This window comes from Dicentrarchus labrax, unplaced genomic scaffold (assembly GCF_905237075.1).
Source record: "Dicentrarchus labrax unplaced genomic scaffold, dlabrax2021, whole genome shotgun sequence".
In the NCBI taxonomy this organism is placed as follows: Eukaryota; Metazoa; Chordata; class Actinopteri; family Moronidae; genus Dicentrarchus; species Dicentrarchus labrax.
In genome coordinates this window covers 820,079-834,867 of record NW_026136730.1, presented here as the reverse complement: position 1 = coordinate 834,867, position 14,789 = coordinate 820,079, and the positions used below count along the sequence as shown (strand labels likewise).

Sequence of the window (14,789 nt, the reverse complement as noted above, 5' to 3'; positions counted from 1 at the left end):
TTACACACTGACCTTTAAAGTATCAGAAGTTAAAGAACTCATTGGGCAGCAGAATGACTGCATTATTGTTTAAATAATTTATTAAATTAGGCTAATATAAGCTAGTTTTCAGTGTTGGGCAGTTTTAATCAGTAACAATAAATCAATAATAATCTACATGCATATTTTCTTAACTGAAATATCTTTTATATAACACTGTATCACACACATATAAACAAAACACCAGACCTACAGTAAATCATCAAAGTTTATTTCCTGCACATTTAAAAGCAGATAAAAGTATGAGCTTCTACCCATGAATGACAGCCCCATCATTTTAGAAAAAGAAACAAAAACCTGGAGCTCAGTTCTCTGTGGATGTTGGAGTGGTACCAACCAGCCTCAGCTGTGTATCTGGACCATGTGCTTCCTGTTCCTGCTGTTTGTTGTGTGTCTGCAGTAAATTAACAGTTCACATCCAAACTCTGAGGCCAGTTACTCACAGAAGTACAGGAACTGGAAGACCTGCAGAGTGAGTCAGTGTCGCCCCCTAGTGGTAGAATAATAATAAAAACCAGTGCACAAAATCCCCTGTTAAAGCCCCAATCTGTCATTCAAATAAATTAGCTTGGTAATGTCGCTCTCAGTTCATCATCCATCAGCCAGTATTTACACCAGTGCTTCAGCCAGTTCAACATTTTTACAATCCAAAGAAAAACAAAAGAAAACAACAACAAAAGACTCAGATTCACTATTTGGTAAATTATTTTTCTGATTTTGAAAACAAGTTTGCGGAGAGGAGCCAGAAGTAAACGAACCTACAAACAGAAAAGTAGAAAACAGGCACACGTTGAGGGTTTGGAGATCGCTGCTGTGAGCTTGTTCATGATAATCCAGCCTGTTGGCTAACATTCGACCCCTCGACCCCCCAGAACCTGTGAGCACTGGGGTTTAAACGTAGGGTGTCGGGGTTAAAGGGCGGTTTTACATCCGACACCACTCTGACTTCTCTTCACTCATTTCCTGTCCACAGATCTGATGACGACGCCTACAGGTGGGTTCAATGCATTTGATCTGCTAATGTGATTTTCCTACGACGAAGAAAAGCAGCAAATATTCACCTTTGAGAAGTTGGAATAAGAGAATTTTTAACTCTTTAAGTGTTCAGCAACAGATCTCACATGAATTAAATAACTGAACTGTTCTTCGTCTGCAGGATCGTCTACAAAGGCCTCAAAAAGTTTGTAAGAGGTCTCGACTCTGCTCCATCTGAACCGGAGGACGGCACCGAGTCCTCGCAGACTCTCTGAGTGCGAGTGTGTCTCAGACTCTCCTCAGGATGTGTGCAGTGAAATGAGTGAAGGAGGAGCAGGACAGCTGACAGGAGACACTCTACAAAATCCAAAACTCGAAACTACATTGAAAATAAAAACTGCATTTGTTACCGTTATCGTGGCTCCACCAGAGCAGGGCTGCAACTAATGATTTATTTCCATTATCAAGTCATCTGCAAAATACTTGTTTATTAATCATTTGATCTAAAATGTAGAAAACAAAGTGACAAATGTCCATCACAAGTTCCAAGAGCCCAAAGATGGCGTCTTCAGATGGTTTATTCGGTCTGAACGTTCACTTTCACATCAGACAAATACAAAATGACATTTGAGGAGTTGGAACCGGCGATGTTCGGACTGTCGACTAACTGATTGATCCGCTATCGGTTACAGCCCTTCGCCACAGTGGGAGGTAATAAACAACAAAACAATCAAAACTGTCTCACAACAGCAGTTATTCCACTAACAAATAGACTCTAAAAGAAAACCAACAACCGCAATAGAAAAATGTCCTCGCGTGCCTTTTAAACCCAACACACCTGTTTCAGGATTCCTGCTTCAGAAACCTGTGATCGTAAAACAAAACGGGCTGTGTGTGTGTGTGTGTGTGTGTGTGTGTGTGTGTGTGTGTGTGTGTGTTTTCAACAGTTTGTAAGCTGAAAGTAGAGAGCCAGCCATCGCTGTGCTTGGCACTGGTTAAAGTTCCTCAGTAGAGAGAGCAGAGTGTGCTCGGCGTGGGGCTCACAGCCCTCCTCCTCCTCCTCCTCCTCTTCCTCCGACGGGTGGGGGAAGTTCTGTCGCCGTGATGTCAGGCGCCGGTCACTCGTCTGAGCCAGCCGAGCGTTTCTGACTCCTTTTGCGAGGAGATCTTTTTGGAGACGCTTTGTCTGCAGAGGGAGAGATACTGAGTGTGAGTGGTGGATTTTAAACAAAGTAAAAACTCTGAGATGAAGCCGAAGCTCTCGTGTTCACACTTTAGGTCTTCAATTTAGGCTAAAACAGAGGAAACATTCACAATTTCTCAACTGTGTTCTTTTGAATACAATAGTTGTCTCCACTGAAGCTCGGCAGAAGAAACGCTGTCCACAGGAACACAGATTATTTCACAAACACATGCAGATCATTTCACTGAGACACCTCCTGGTGAGACTGGGCCATAAGAAAGCTGAAGGTAGAACACAGAGAGGACGGAGGGAGAGACTCAACACACAGTCCTGAATCAGGCTGAATGAGTTACTGTTACACTGATGTAAGAAGAGATTAGGGTTGGGCGAGTATACAAATATAACAGCTGGTTGTTTATTCTGTGGAAGATTCAAACATTTTTATCATTTCATTTTGCCAATTTAATCATTAGTCATTTTAATTCTTCCTCTGAAGGACGTGTCCACACACTGCGCAGGAGAACAAATATCTGAACATCTAACTGCGCCATGTTATAACATATGGCGTTATTATGGGACAGATAACTGATTATTATTATTATTATTATTATTATTATTATTATTGGTATTCGGTGGGATGGAAACCTGCTGAAAAATAGTTTAATAGCTCAGAACATCTGCACCATTCAGGAGACGGATCTAATTTGTAAAAGTAAAAGATTTCACACTCAGTCCAACATCAGCACTGCATTTAGGTTTGAATAAACAAAGAGCCCTCACACACACACACACACACACACACACACACACACACACACACACACAAAGCAGACCTCACCTCTGCGACTCTGCACTGAAGACGGAGGGAAACATGACAGCGAGGGAGGCAGAGAGAGAAAGAGAAGAGAGTGAGTGATCCTCGTGCACAGTGAAGGTTAAAGTTGATTCAGGAACAGGTGAAGCAGGAAGAGAACAGAGACACCTGCACAAACACATCAGCTGACTGAGCGGAGAAACAGCGAGGAGTGTGTGAAGCTTTCAGTGTGTGGACTCAACGTCGACCTCTTGTGGTTCTCAGTTGTCTCATCACTGAAGCTTTCAACCAGTAAGTAGTTTACTCCTCATTCTGTTTCTGGTTAAAGCTCAAACACACTGACCATTACTGAAGCTTTTAGAGCAGCCTGTAGTTTCTGTTATCTCTGTTTTAAATTCAGTGTTAACTAAACTTATTGTAAAGTTCTTATTGTTTGATATTCTGGTTACTTATTTTCATTTCCTGACAGTTTTCTTTGTGATGCTTTTTGGCTGCTGATGATGATTTACATGTGAGTGCATCAGTTTAAAATGGAAGAACTTTTCCTAAATAGTCTGGACTGCGAGTATCTGATCTGAAGAAGTCAAACAATCTTGATGAAGACAATTGTGCAGTTAGTGAAATGTATTGTGGGTCAACATCCAGCCCTACCAGCTAGAAGGATCCAGCTAACCCTTTAAGACTATTCCAGGCAGGTTTTAAGTGTCTGAATGTTAATCACAGTGAGGTGCAACCAGCCGTCTGAAACGTTGCACAGAGGTGGAGTTCGTGGTGTGGGTGTGGTCTGTAAGGAATGGAGGGGCAGGAAGCAGAAGCTGGAGCTGGCGGGACGAGTTTCGGGGAGTGCGAGTGCCGGACGTGACGCATACGTACTGATCTGGTTCAGTGTTTCCTGAGGGATCCAGCTCAGGTCCACGTCATTGTGGCTCGAAGTTCCCATTTCCACCTTTGGAGCTGGACGCCTCCTCTGCACACACACACACACACACACACACACACACACACACACACACACACACACACACACACACACACACACAGTTAGAGACCTGCCATGTCAACTCGATTTCGGTCATCTAAACTTTACATTTAGTTTTAACGCTGCAACTAATATATATAATATTTTAACCACTATCAGTTATCTGTGAGTCTACAGCAACAACAAGTTCAAGAGTTGAAAGTGTCGTCTTCATATGTCCTGTTTCATCCTACTCAACAGTTTACAGGTAAAGGTTCAAGCCCGACTGGGAGTTGTGTTGAGTTGAGTGTGTGTTTGCTGTAAGTGTCTGTACCTTTCTGGACTCCATCAGCTGGTGAAGGCCTACGACGACCAGCAGCCCGAGGCCTGACAGGAAGACGTACATGAAGATCCTGGGAGAGAAGACGGAGGAGTGAAGATTCAAGAGAATAAAAAAAGAGGGATGAAGACGAGGATAGGGGAGCAAATAAATCGATGTAGCACTGACAATAAACAAGTTAAATCCACTCACGTCTCTCCGTCCAGTCCATCCTCTCTCTCAGTGATAGTGACCGTCTGGTTGAACACGGCATCCTGGAAAATGTTTCCCTGCAGACAGGAAGAGAAAGGAAGAACAGAGAGAGAGAGAGAGAGAGAGAGAGAGAGAGAGAGAGAGAGAAACAAAGATAAGAGAAGGTCAAGAACCAGAGAGAAAGGTAAGAATAAGGGAAAGACGAGAGAGAAGAAAAAGCAGATATGAGGAGAAAGATCAAAGGTCAGACGCCGTTGAAGAAAGTGGCGAGATAAAAAAAAAGAAAGATAGAGATTACTCTCCCTTTTTAATCACTGGGTGAACTCTGACCTCTTTATCATCAGGTCCATCTGAACAACAATCCCTCTGCAGACTCAGGAGGTTTATTTCTATGTTAGTAACAATTTTAAAGGAGCCAGAAAGTCGTCTGCTTCCAACTCATCTCTTACTACTACTACAACAACAACAACAACAACAACAACAACAACAACAACAGCAGCAGTAAGGTCACTATTTTATAATTATGAAGTACTCTAACACCAATATTTGCTCAACTTTAGTAGAAACTAGTATTTTTCCATAAGACACAGGAGAGTTTTGACCCCGATAGAGGAGTCGTCTTCAGCCTCCTTACATTGCCGTCCTTGTAGTTGAGGTTGATGACGAGTCCGAATGGCCGCCCTCCCATTGGCTCCGCGGGGATGAAGGAGTACTCAAAGGTGGCCTGTCTGCCGGAGGGAACCACGATGCCGAGCTGGAGAGCGGTGAAGTTCTGGATGTAGAACTGGTAATCCTGACGGGGAGCAACAGACACGAGTCAGAGCGAGAGAGAGAGAGAGAGAGAGAGCTGCACAGAGACACACTCGACCCGGGGGAGTCGTTGTGCTCCAGGAGGGAGGCGCAGTGTGCGTTTATGTACCTGTGGGTAACGGAAAGAGGCGTCCAGAGACTCCACGACGAAGTTCTCGGACCCCTTGTTGGAGAAGCCGAGCAGGAACTTGACGATGTTGTTGGCGGGAAAGTCTGGAGAGAAACAAGACGGTCGATCAAACAGTTTTCACTACAGAAGGTCTGAGCTGTCGACGAGGGCAGAAACCTTTAGAGGAAGTTACCTTCTCCTTTCACAAACAGGATGGTGGTGTCGGCGTTCGGGGAAGCCTTCACCTCTCCGACCAACGCTTCTTCCTCTTCATCTTCTTTTTCTTCCGTCTACACACACACACACACACACACACACACAGGTTTATTTCCCTTTATATCTTAGGGCTGTATAGAAGACCATTTTCATTCAGCTGCCACTCATTAATGTCAATGTACTTCCAATTAAATTAGAGTAAAGCTGATTGTTGAGGTCAGCAGCTTCCTTTTCCTCTAGAATATAACTTGATGGATCAATAATGTGTTGATAGAGATAGCATCACTGTTTATTACTGTATTGATCATTTTTAACCCCGATGTAACCACTCACCAGTTCCGCGTTCTCGTCGTCTTCTACTTCCGCCTCGTCGTCCTCGTCCTCTGCCGTCACGTCGTCCACCACGTCTTCATCCACAGCCTCGGCCTCCTCATCCTCAGTCAGATCCTGAGCGCTCACCTCGGGCCCTGATGGGCGGGAAACGAGGCACATTGTTAAAACACAACCTTCCTTAAAATGACAGTACACAGCGAGTGCGTTTACATGCGGGATATGTGGATATTATTCGGGTTTTAGCAGCATTATTTGTGGCAGTTTGTCGGTTTAAGTTGGGCTCTGTGTGTCGTTAAACAAACCAACAGTCTGAGGCTGGAAGGAGAAACACATCTACTTTTAAACATCATGAAAGATGTTTTTTTGGATATGTGTCAGTAACAGTTTCCAGTTTACGTCATTAACAGTTGGGTTGATCCGACTATACACAGCTGCATTGTAAACAGCTTAGTAGGAATATTGTCTTTTTTTTGGAATATGGGTAATTTATTAATCACCATTATTATTATTATTATTATTATTATTATATACAGTAACATGAGGGGTTTGAACTCCATTATAATTAGTCTGAGTTGAGTTTCTGTTTCCCGCTGCAGACTGACAGTTAGCACGTTAGCTCCCCGGCTAACAGTAAGGACACGTCAGTGTTAGCCGGCGGGTAAAGTTTGACCATTAAAGAGCAGCTGATCACTAACATCGATCAGTTAGACCCTAATAAAGAGCAGCTGATCACTAACATCGATCAGTTAGACCCTAATAAAGAGCAGCTGATCACTAACATCGATCAGTTAGACCCTAATAAAGAGCAGCTGATCACTAACATCGATCAGTTAAACCCTAATAAAGAGCAGCTGATCACTAACATCGATCAGTTAAACCCTAATAAAGAGCAGCTGATCACTAACATCGATCAGTTAGACCCTAAAAGAAAGAGACACTACAACCCGATACTGCTGAACACCCTCAGAGAGTGAGGGGGACACTCACTTACAGCTAGCACATTTATTTATTTAGACATTAAATTCTACTTTTATACAGAACGTCCATATCTACAAGAGAACTGTCATACATTAGTTCATATTTGTTATATTACAATGAGATCAATGGCATATAAATATTGATTAAAGTCAGTCTCAGTCAACAGAAAACACATTTTCCGTTTTACTGTTAAATATTGTTAGAAACAGTTTAGTTCATATATTTTTGAACTCCAGCAGAAAGAATTGTTGTACGTCTCAGTGTTTTCTCTTTTCTCTGTATTGTTCTCATGCCGTTTGCATTCTAATACTTTATGTTTGTATCATAGATGTGTATATTCACCGTTATATACCTGGATGTACATATTGTTTGTGTTTATGAGTCCATCAGTCATCTGAGCCCACTGACAGTTCTTTGGTCACGTTGTAGGAACATTGGTTAATATTTAAGAAGCAGTCTTCAAGGCTAAATGTGAGAGCAGAGCATTAGTTAAGAATGCTGAAATACTAAGGTTATGATGGTGATTTCTTAAGGTTCCCATGCATCCTGGAAAACCTGGGAAAGTCCTGGAAAATGACAATATTTACCAAAATGTTCCTGAAAACAAAACGCTGTCCTGAAAGAGGTTTCTAATACAGAATAAATACAGTCATAATCACATTGATAGACTTTATTCATGATCCTGTGAATGTGTTTTTGGTGCTGGTCCCAGTGGGATTCAAACTGTAACTGTGCATCACAACCTTGTTCTGTTTTTATGACACATTTTAAGTGTGTTTGTCTTTTAGGAAGTTTCACAAAGCTTCTGCCCTCTGCTGTGAGCCAATAAAGGTTTAAAATCTGATTTGAATCATGGTCCTCTTTGTCTGCATGTAGAACAGTGTTTTTTAATTTGAAGCAAAGCAGAGCTGAGAATTTACAGCATTAATAAAAACCATTACCAGCTCAATATGTGACTGTGCTATTGAATAATAGTTGTGGGTTTTTTGACTCATATGAGAAGAATATTTGACAAGAGTGAAGCATTGTGTTGCAACGATATAAAAAAAACTGAATCACATCAGTGAAATCAACATTTTCTTCCTTTCATGGTCATTAACCATCATTTATTACGGTAATTCAGTTTATGAAATCAGGGTTTTATTTGATCTTGTGTGCTGGCTTTAATTTCAAATCTAGTTTTATCAGTTTAAATCAAGTTGAACTAAATGAAGTCAGTCAGAAAGAAAGTATTCACATCACCAGTTCAGTTTTCACTGCACACAGATATTGCATCCATTCAGATAAACCAGTCTGAGGAAAACAGTGGAAATGGTGACATCTGCTGGCAGAAAGCAGCTCCAGCAGGAGCTACAGAACATGAACACTGGTGATAACAACTGCTTCAACATTGATTTCTGTGGGAAAAAGCTCCACAGGTTGACTTTATGTGTCTGTAATGTGAAAACTACCAGAGTCACACATAAAACTGTAAGAAACTGAACTTCATTTGGACTAAAAAACATGATTTATTAGTTTGACAGCAAAAATCAAGATAGCATTATTTGTTTTATAGACATGATTAATTAATATAAAGTCTAGAATCTGCATATTAAACACTTCTGATTTTTTTTTCCATCAAACATTATATACAAAATGAAATATTAAAGCACTGACTTTCCACCAAAATCCAGACAGAATCTGTTTGTAGTCAGTTGAGAAACTTCAGTAAAGCCTTGATTGAATCCAGACTTTGTTCAGGTTTTATCTACTTCATTGATTATAATATGAGAAACGGCTGGTATTGGTGGGAATAACCAGAACTTCACACATGCAATATCAACTTCCACTGTTGTTCAGAAATATGTGGAAATTAACTGCACTACTCCATCGTTACACAGGGTGGAGCTGCAACAGAAAGCAACACTGAAATATCCAATTCAATGTGTTCATCTACAGTTCTGTTGTCATAAACAGAATGAATGTGTAGAGGCAGTTTGGGATCAGAATATGTGAATGAATGAAAGAATAAAATCCAGGTGGAGGTTCCAGGTGGAGGAGGTGGTTGAGTGTGGAGCAGAAGGAGTGGAGGAGTCTCAGTGTGTCTGCAGAGACTGTGTAGAAGGACAGAGCAGCAGCAGAGCAGTCCAGATACACTGATGATACTCTGTCACATCCAGAGGAACACACAGGGATGATGGTGGACTTGACATTGTGTCTGACAGTGGAGCTGATCTCAGAGCAGTTCAGACTGCAGCACTGAGAGTCATCTCCACTGGTTGTGATTCCTCAGTCAGTCACTGCTGGATGAAGCTCTCCTCTCCACTCTACCTCCCAGTAACATGGCCCAGTCAGAGCTGATGCTGCTGCTTCAACCTCTCTGGATCATCAGGACACAGCTGATCCTCCAACACAACCTCCTTCCTCACCACTCACACTCTGACTGAGATCACTTCCAGCTGATGAGAGAAGAAGACAGACAACAGAAGTCAATAATCAGTGTTTACAGTCTCTCTCTGTCTTTCTGTCCAACCCTGAAGTCTGTCACCATCCTCCTCTCACAGCTTCACTGAGGATAATATTGGATCTTTGCTTTTGTAGCCCGGTGTAACAGTACAGGGGTTAAAACAAGTTAATTTGTAATCCAAATAATTATTTCAATTAATTACTTAAATAATTCAGTAATGCAAATAAACTGAAAGTAATTTAGGTTAAGAGCAGTGAAAGATGAAATGTTAACCGAGAGATGAACATAAATCCATAATAAATAAAGTAGAGTGTAAATAGTTCATTAAGTAGTTACATTAAACTGTTCTATATAGTAGCTGAAGAAAAGTGTGTTAAACCAAACTGAATATTCAGATCTGTGTCATTGGTTCATGCTGTTTCATTTGATTGGTTGTTGTATACGTCACTCGGTGTCACCTGTTGGTAATTGACCGTAGGTAAGGGAGTGAGCTAAAAAGGAACAACAGGAGAGAGAGGGGAGAATCGACGAGAAGGAGAGAAGAGAAAAGAGAGAAATGTGGAGCTAAAGTAAAGTTTAGAAATAATGACGTTTTGGTAAATAACTTGCTGAATGTTTCAGTAACATAAGAAGCTGGAGCTGAGGACAGTAACGTGCATTTCCTGTCTAATCACAGTGGATTAGGGCGCTCGAGTTTTGCCAGAGTGACTGTGCTAACTAAGATAAAGCCAGCGAGCTGCTTCCTGAGGAGGACTTTGCTTTCATCTTCATCTCTTCATGAGCTGTTTCTCCAGGACTTATTCCAGACCGTGAGTTGGATTTTCTGTGTGACTGTTAATTGCCACTGAGGATAAAGATTTGCCTGCTGCAACGAGCAACACACAGGCTGCAACTGTGTGTGTGTGTGTGTGTGTGTGTGTGTGTGTGTGTGTGTGTGTGTGTGTGTGTGTGTGTGTGTGCCCACTGTTTTGTTTAGAGTTGATCTGAGTCTGATGAGTACAGAGAAATCATATTAATGGTAAGAACTAGGACTTTTAGAGACCTGAGATAATTTAAGTTTTGAATAGTATTTTGATATTGCCAATTCTACTTTGTTATTATAAGTGTCTGATTTTCTACAGTGTTTTGTTAATTTTGGTAAAGGGTATTTTATTTACAATTTAGTATTTCAACTATAATATTTTTATTTTAAAGTATAATTTGAGTAATTGTGTTATTTCATTTTTGTTTATTTGTTAACTAACAAAGTAAATATTATTTGTGTTAAACTGGAAAACAACTGGTTAGTAAACTATTATTTCCTTCATTTGAAAGAGTTGTCTGGGTCAGTTATTTAAAATAGTGTAGAGTACGTGTGAATAAAGCCACTGCTTAGTCTAACAGTGTTGTTGGTTATTCATAAAGTATTAGGCTATAAAAAGTTCCACACAAACAGATAAACCTTTGTGGTAGCTTCCTTTAATAAATGGAACCCAAACACCCCATCATTCAAGTCCAAGGTGAGTTCCTTTAACTTAGGCATTTACTGAGTGTTGGGGTGCTACACTTTGATACTAACTGTGTTTAATACAATACTGCTGAAACCAGCATGGACTGACTCCAACCCTCTACTGACCTCAGAGTCTCCAGTCTACAGTGTGGACTCTCCACAAGATCAGACAGCAGCTTCACTCCTGAATCCTGCAGCTTGTTGTTATCCAGGTTCAGCACTCTCAGATGGGAGGGGTTGGACTTCAGAGCTGAGACCAGATAATCACAGCTGATCTCTGACAACCTGCAGTGACTCAATCTGAATAAAGAATAAAAGATGTAAGTTTAGAAGCATCATATGGATTCATAAAACTATTGGAAAAAACAAATACTGAAATATATTTGTTATTGTCTGATAGTTAAAATATTGATTATTTATTTATTTATTATATTCATCATAATGTTATTATAAGATTAAATCAAGAGTTTAAGAGGTTCAGAGTGAATTATTCAGTGTAGATTCTTCTTGTTATATTCAGGTTTTAAATGTGGAGCTTAAAGTATTCTTTGTTATAAATTCAGTAAATTGATTAAAAGACCTCAGAGCCCTTCTCTGACTAAAATAGGGATAGGTGGGCTACAATATTAATCTCAGCACAGAAGGAAAAAATGGTGTCTGACCCCAGAGTCTCCAGTCTACAGTGTGGACTCTCCAGAAAACCACACAGCAGCTTCACTCCTGAATCCTGAAGCTTGTTGTTATCCAACCACAGCACTCTCAGATGGGAGGGGTTGGACTTCAGAGCTGAGACCAGATAATCACAGCTGATCTCTGACAACCTGCAGTTAATCAAGCTGAATAAAGAATAAAAGATGTAAGTTTAAAAGCATCATATATGTAGCCAGGTGAACAAGGGTTATACAGGGGTTTTGGGCTCCTTAAAGTGTTTTGTAGTTTGCTTGTGGGATTAGTACTGCAGTATTGTTCTTTTTCCCTCAAGGGGGCATTGTTATGTTAAGAGTAGGCAAAAGGCAAATCGCTGGAACAGACACCAGAAACAAGAAGTGGCAGTAGCTACCAGGAGGTGACTGACTGCTGTGGTGTGTTTTTTTGTTTATGTGTAAGATAAATATCCCTATAAATATCGGTAAAATATGGAAATGGTTATCAGTGTCAGCAGATGAGATAATGATTAAGTTAGCAGACTTAATGTTGATTAATGATGATTTTGTATTTCTGATGATTTCTGTAGATCTTTAAATGAGTTTGTGTAAATATGTCCACCACACTGAACAGCAGGGTTAGTGTGAGTAATGATAAAGCACATGTATAAACAGAATGATCTCATTACAATGTATGCTGACTGTTTAAATAATGTCCATTTGTATGTTTTCTGCCTAATGTAGAGGGGAGATATATGCAGGTTGAGTTCCAGGTGTGTGTGTCTTAGAGCACAGGCTGCACACTGGAGGGAAAGAGAGTTCATTATACATTTCTATGAAAGTTGTTTCTGAATTGTAAGAATGTTTGTAAGAGAATATTTTGTATAAATATATAAGAATGTATTTTTATGTTTCCCATTGAATTGAAGTATTTTATTTTGAAGTGACTATGAGTTGTGTGGCTTAACAAATGCTTTTATATCCTTTATTTAGAGAGGTGCCACTACTGTTGTCTAGAATTAGCTAATGACTGAAGTTCAGTATAATGAAGTTGAGTGTTATGAGTTTGAGCCTGGTTACTGTTACACAAAAATAATTTTATTTGTGTTCGGTCTCATCATTCTTGAGCAGGCCACATATAGCTTCATAAAAATGTTGGGGAAAAGCCAATATTGAATATATTTGTTATTGTCTGATAGTTTAAAAATATCTTATTTATTTAGTTGATTTTTTTTATAATGTGAAAAAAATAAAAACATGATGTTGAATATAAAATAAAAATCAAGAGTTTAAGAGGTTAACAGTGACTTATCCAGATATTCAGTGTGGATCAGTATAATATCAGCCTTATGTCTGCACTTTACTGTCAGCACAACTTTCACATCATATTAATCTCAGCACAGAAGGAAAAAATGGTGTCTGACCTCAGAGCCTCCAGTCTACAGTGTGGACTCTCCAGAAAACCACACAGCAGCTTCACTCCTGAATCCTGCAGCTTGTTGTCACTCAGCCACAGCACTCTCAGATGGGAGGGGTTGGACTTCAGAGCTGAGACCAGATAATCACAGCTGATCTCTGACAACCTGCAGTCATCCAAACTGAATAAAGAATAAACAAACTAAGTTTAGAAGCATCATATGGATTCATAAAAATGTTGGAAAAAACAAATATTAAATATATTGGTTATTGTCTGATAGTTAAAATATTGACTATTTATTTATTATATTCATCATAATGCGAGAAAATTAAAAATCATGTTATTATGAGATTAAATGAAGAGTTTAAGAGGTTCAGAGTGAATTATTCAGTGTAGATTCTTCTTGTTATATTCAGGTTTTAAATGTGGAGCTCAACATTGCTCTGCCACAGTCAATGGACTAAACCACTGAAGAAGTTTTTTATTTAGTTGAAATTTAATTCAACAAACATGAAAATATTAACAAAAGGAAATTTACAACTTTATGGATGTAAGTTATGTATGAACATAAATTAGGTTCAGTTGTTAATTAAACATCAGACCTACAATAGTAACAGAGAGTCAGTGAACTGACCTCAGAGTCTCCAGTCTACAGTTTGGACTCTGCAGTCCAGCAGACAGTGTCTTCACTCCTGAATCCTGCAGCTTGTTGTCACTCAGGTCCAGATGTCTCAGATGGGAGGGGTTGGACTTCAGAGCTGAGGCCACAACTTCACAGTGAGTCTCTGAGAGTCTACAGTCAGAAAGTCTGTAATGACACATATTAGAAAATATGTTATTATGAAAGACACACTTTATATTGACTTTATGGATTTGAACAGTTTGACATTTCCTGTTTTGATGAACATTTGCTTTTCACATCAGTGGTTCAGATAATCTTATCTCACTGTGTTTGACATGAAACAATCATTCTCATCACTCTCTCTCATACCTGAAGACTGCAGATCACCACTCACTCACTTCGCCCTCCACTTCCAAGTGTATAGGAGAAACCTATCAAGAATGTTACACACTGGACCTTTTTAAACCTTTAAAGCCAAATCAGATAAAATGTCTTATGTTCTGTAAATGTGACACCTACAAATGTATGGTCACAACTGTTCAGTTACTTTATGTATTTACCTGTGGAAAAGGACAGATTTGGATGTATTGTTACAGGGGGTTGAGTTGTATTGTTGAAGGTGTAATTGCTCAGTGTCACCACAAGAGGCAGTGTCTACCTTGGTGAGCACTAGTTGTATTCGGGCTCTGTGAGGCTTCTGCTGCTCAGACAGAGAACAGCCTAAAGATCACAACTAATGTCTCCTGTCTCTGCTTTTCCTGGACACAACAGGTTGTTAGTGTGTGTTATCTCATTACAACACATTTCCAAGGACTTTAAAAGTACCTCTAGTTGCTAATTCAGGTCATGATAATACTGTAAATGGGTTGCACTAATATTGTGCTGATGGTAATAGTGCATATTAAGTTTAACTTAACAGCTGATTTGTACATTTATGAATTGTAAATGTTATTCCAGCAGTTCAGTATGGACCCTTGTGTTGTAAGGTGAAATGTAAATGAGTTATAATAATGATGATAGTGTGAATAAGAGACAGTTTGTGTGAATGAAGAGAAAAAGGAGATAAATTCTGTTTAATAAAGACAGAACAGCCTGCTGAACCATCACAACTAACGTCTCCAGTCTCTGCTTTTCCTACAAAACAGGACACAATATCTGTTCACTGCTCACTCATGCTTGAGGCCTGTAACATGAACAATGTAAAGTACAATCTTTAAATCCAGC

The 14,789-nt window shown here is 39.8% G+C and overlaps 3 protein-coding genes across 4 annotated transcripts in view; 1 reads left to right on the top strand and 2 right to left on the bottom strand.

The window, feature by feature from the left end:
- Window positions 1-14,789, top strand: part of LOC127359522 (GTPase IMAP family member 7-like) — a 245,257-nt gene that overhangs the window by 46,791 nt on the left and 183,677 nt on the right. The gene's annotated exons all lie outside the window — the stretch shown is intronic.
- The window catches only part of LOC127359481 (NACHT, LRR and PYD domains-containing protein 12-like), a 126,169-nt gene that overhangs the window by 107,403 nt on the left and 3,977 nt on the right, over window positions 1-14,789 (bottom strand). Inside the window, exons 5-8 of the mRNA XM_051393286.1 lie at window positions 13,578-13,751; window positions 12,951-13,124; window positions 11,545-11,718; window positions 11,009-11,182 (exon numbers count right to left, since the gene is read on the bottom strand). Of these exons, the coding sequence (XP_051249246.1) occupies window positions 11,009-11,182; window positions 11,545-11,718; window positions 12,951-13,124; window positions 13,578-13,751 (696 nt within the window). The remainder of the gene's footprint in view (window positions 1-11,008; window positions 11,183-11,544; window positions 11,719-12,950; window positions 13,125-13,577; window positions 13,752-14,789) is intronic.
- Window positions 230-14,789, bottom strand: part of ssr1 (signal sequence receptor, alpha) — a 29,562-nt gene continuing 15,002 nt past the window's right edge. The window contains exons 2-10 of one of the 2 annotated variants that reach the window (XM_051393437.1): window positions 5,970-6,103; window positions 5,614-5,710; window positions 5,421-5,524; window positions 5,136-5,294; window positions 4,502-4,578; window positions 4,304-4,382; window positions 3,885-3,978; window positions 3,036-3,050; window positions 230-2,200 (exon numbers count right to left, since the gene is read on the bottom strand). In XM_051393437.1, coding sequence (XP_051249397.1) covers window positions 2,133-2,200; window positions 3,036-3,050; window positions 3,885-3,978; window positions 4,304-4,382; window positions 4,502-4,578; window positions 5,136-5,294; window positions 5,421-5,524; window positions 5,614-5,710; window positions 5,970-6,103 — 827 coding nt within the window. In that variant the 3' untranslated portion in view covers window positions 230-2,132. The remainder of the gene's footprint in view (window positions 2,201-3,035; window positions 3,051-3,884; window positions 3,979-4,303; window positions 4,383-4,501; window positions 4,579-5,135; window positions 5,295-5,420; window positions 5,525-5,613; window positions 5,711-5,969; window positions 6,104-14,789) is intronic. The other variant, XM_051393438.1, reaches the window with a different exon arrangement.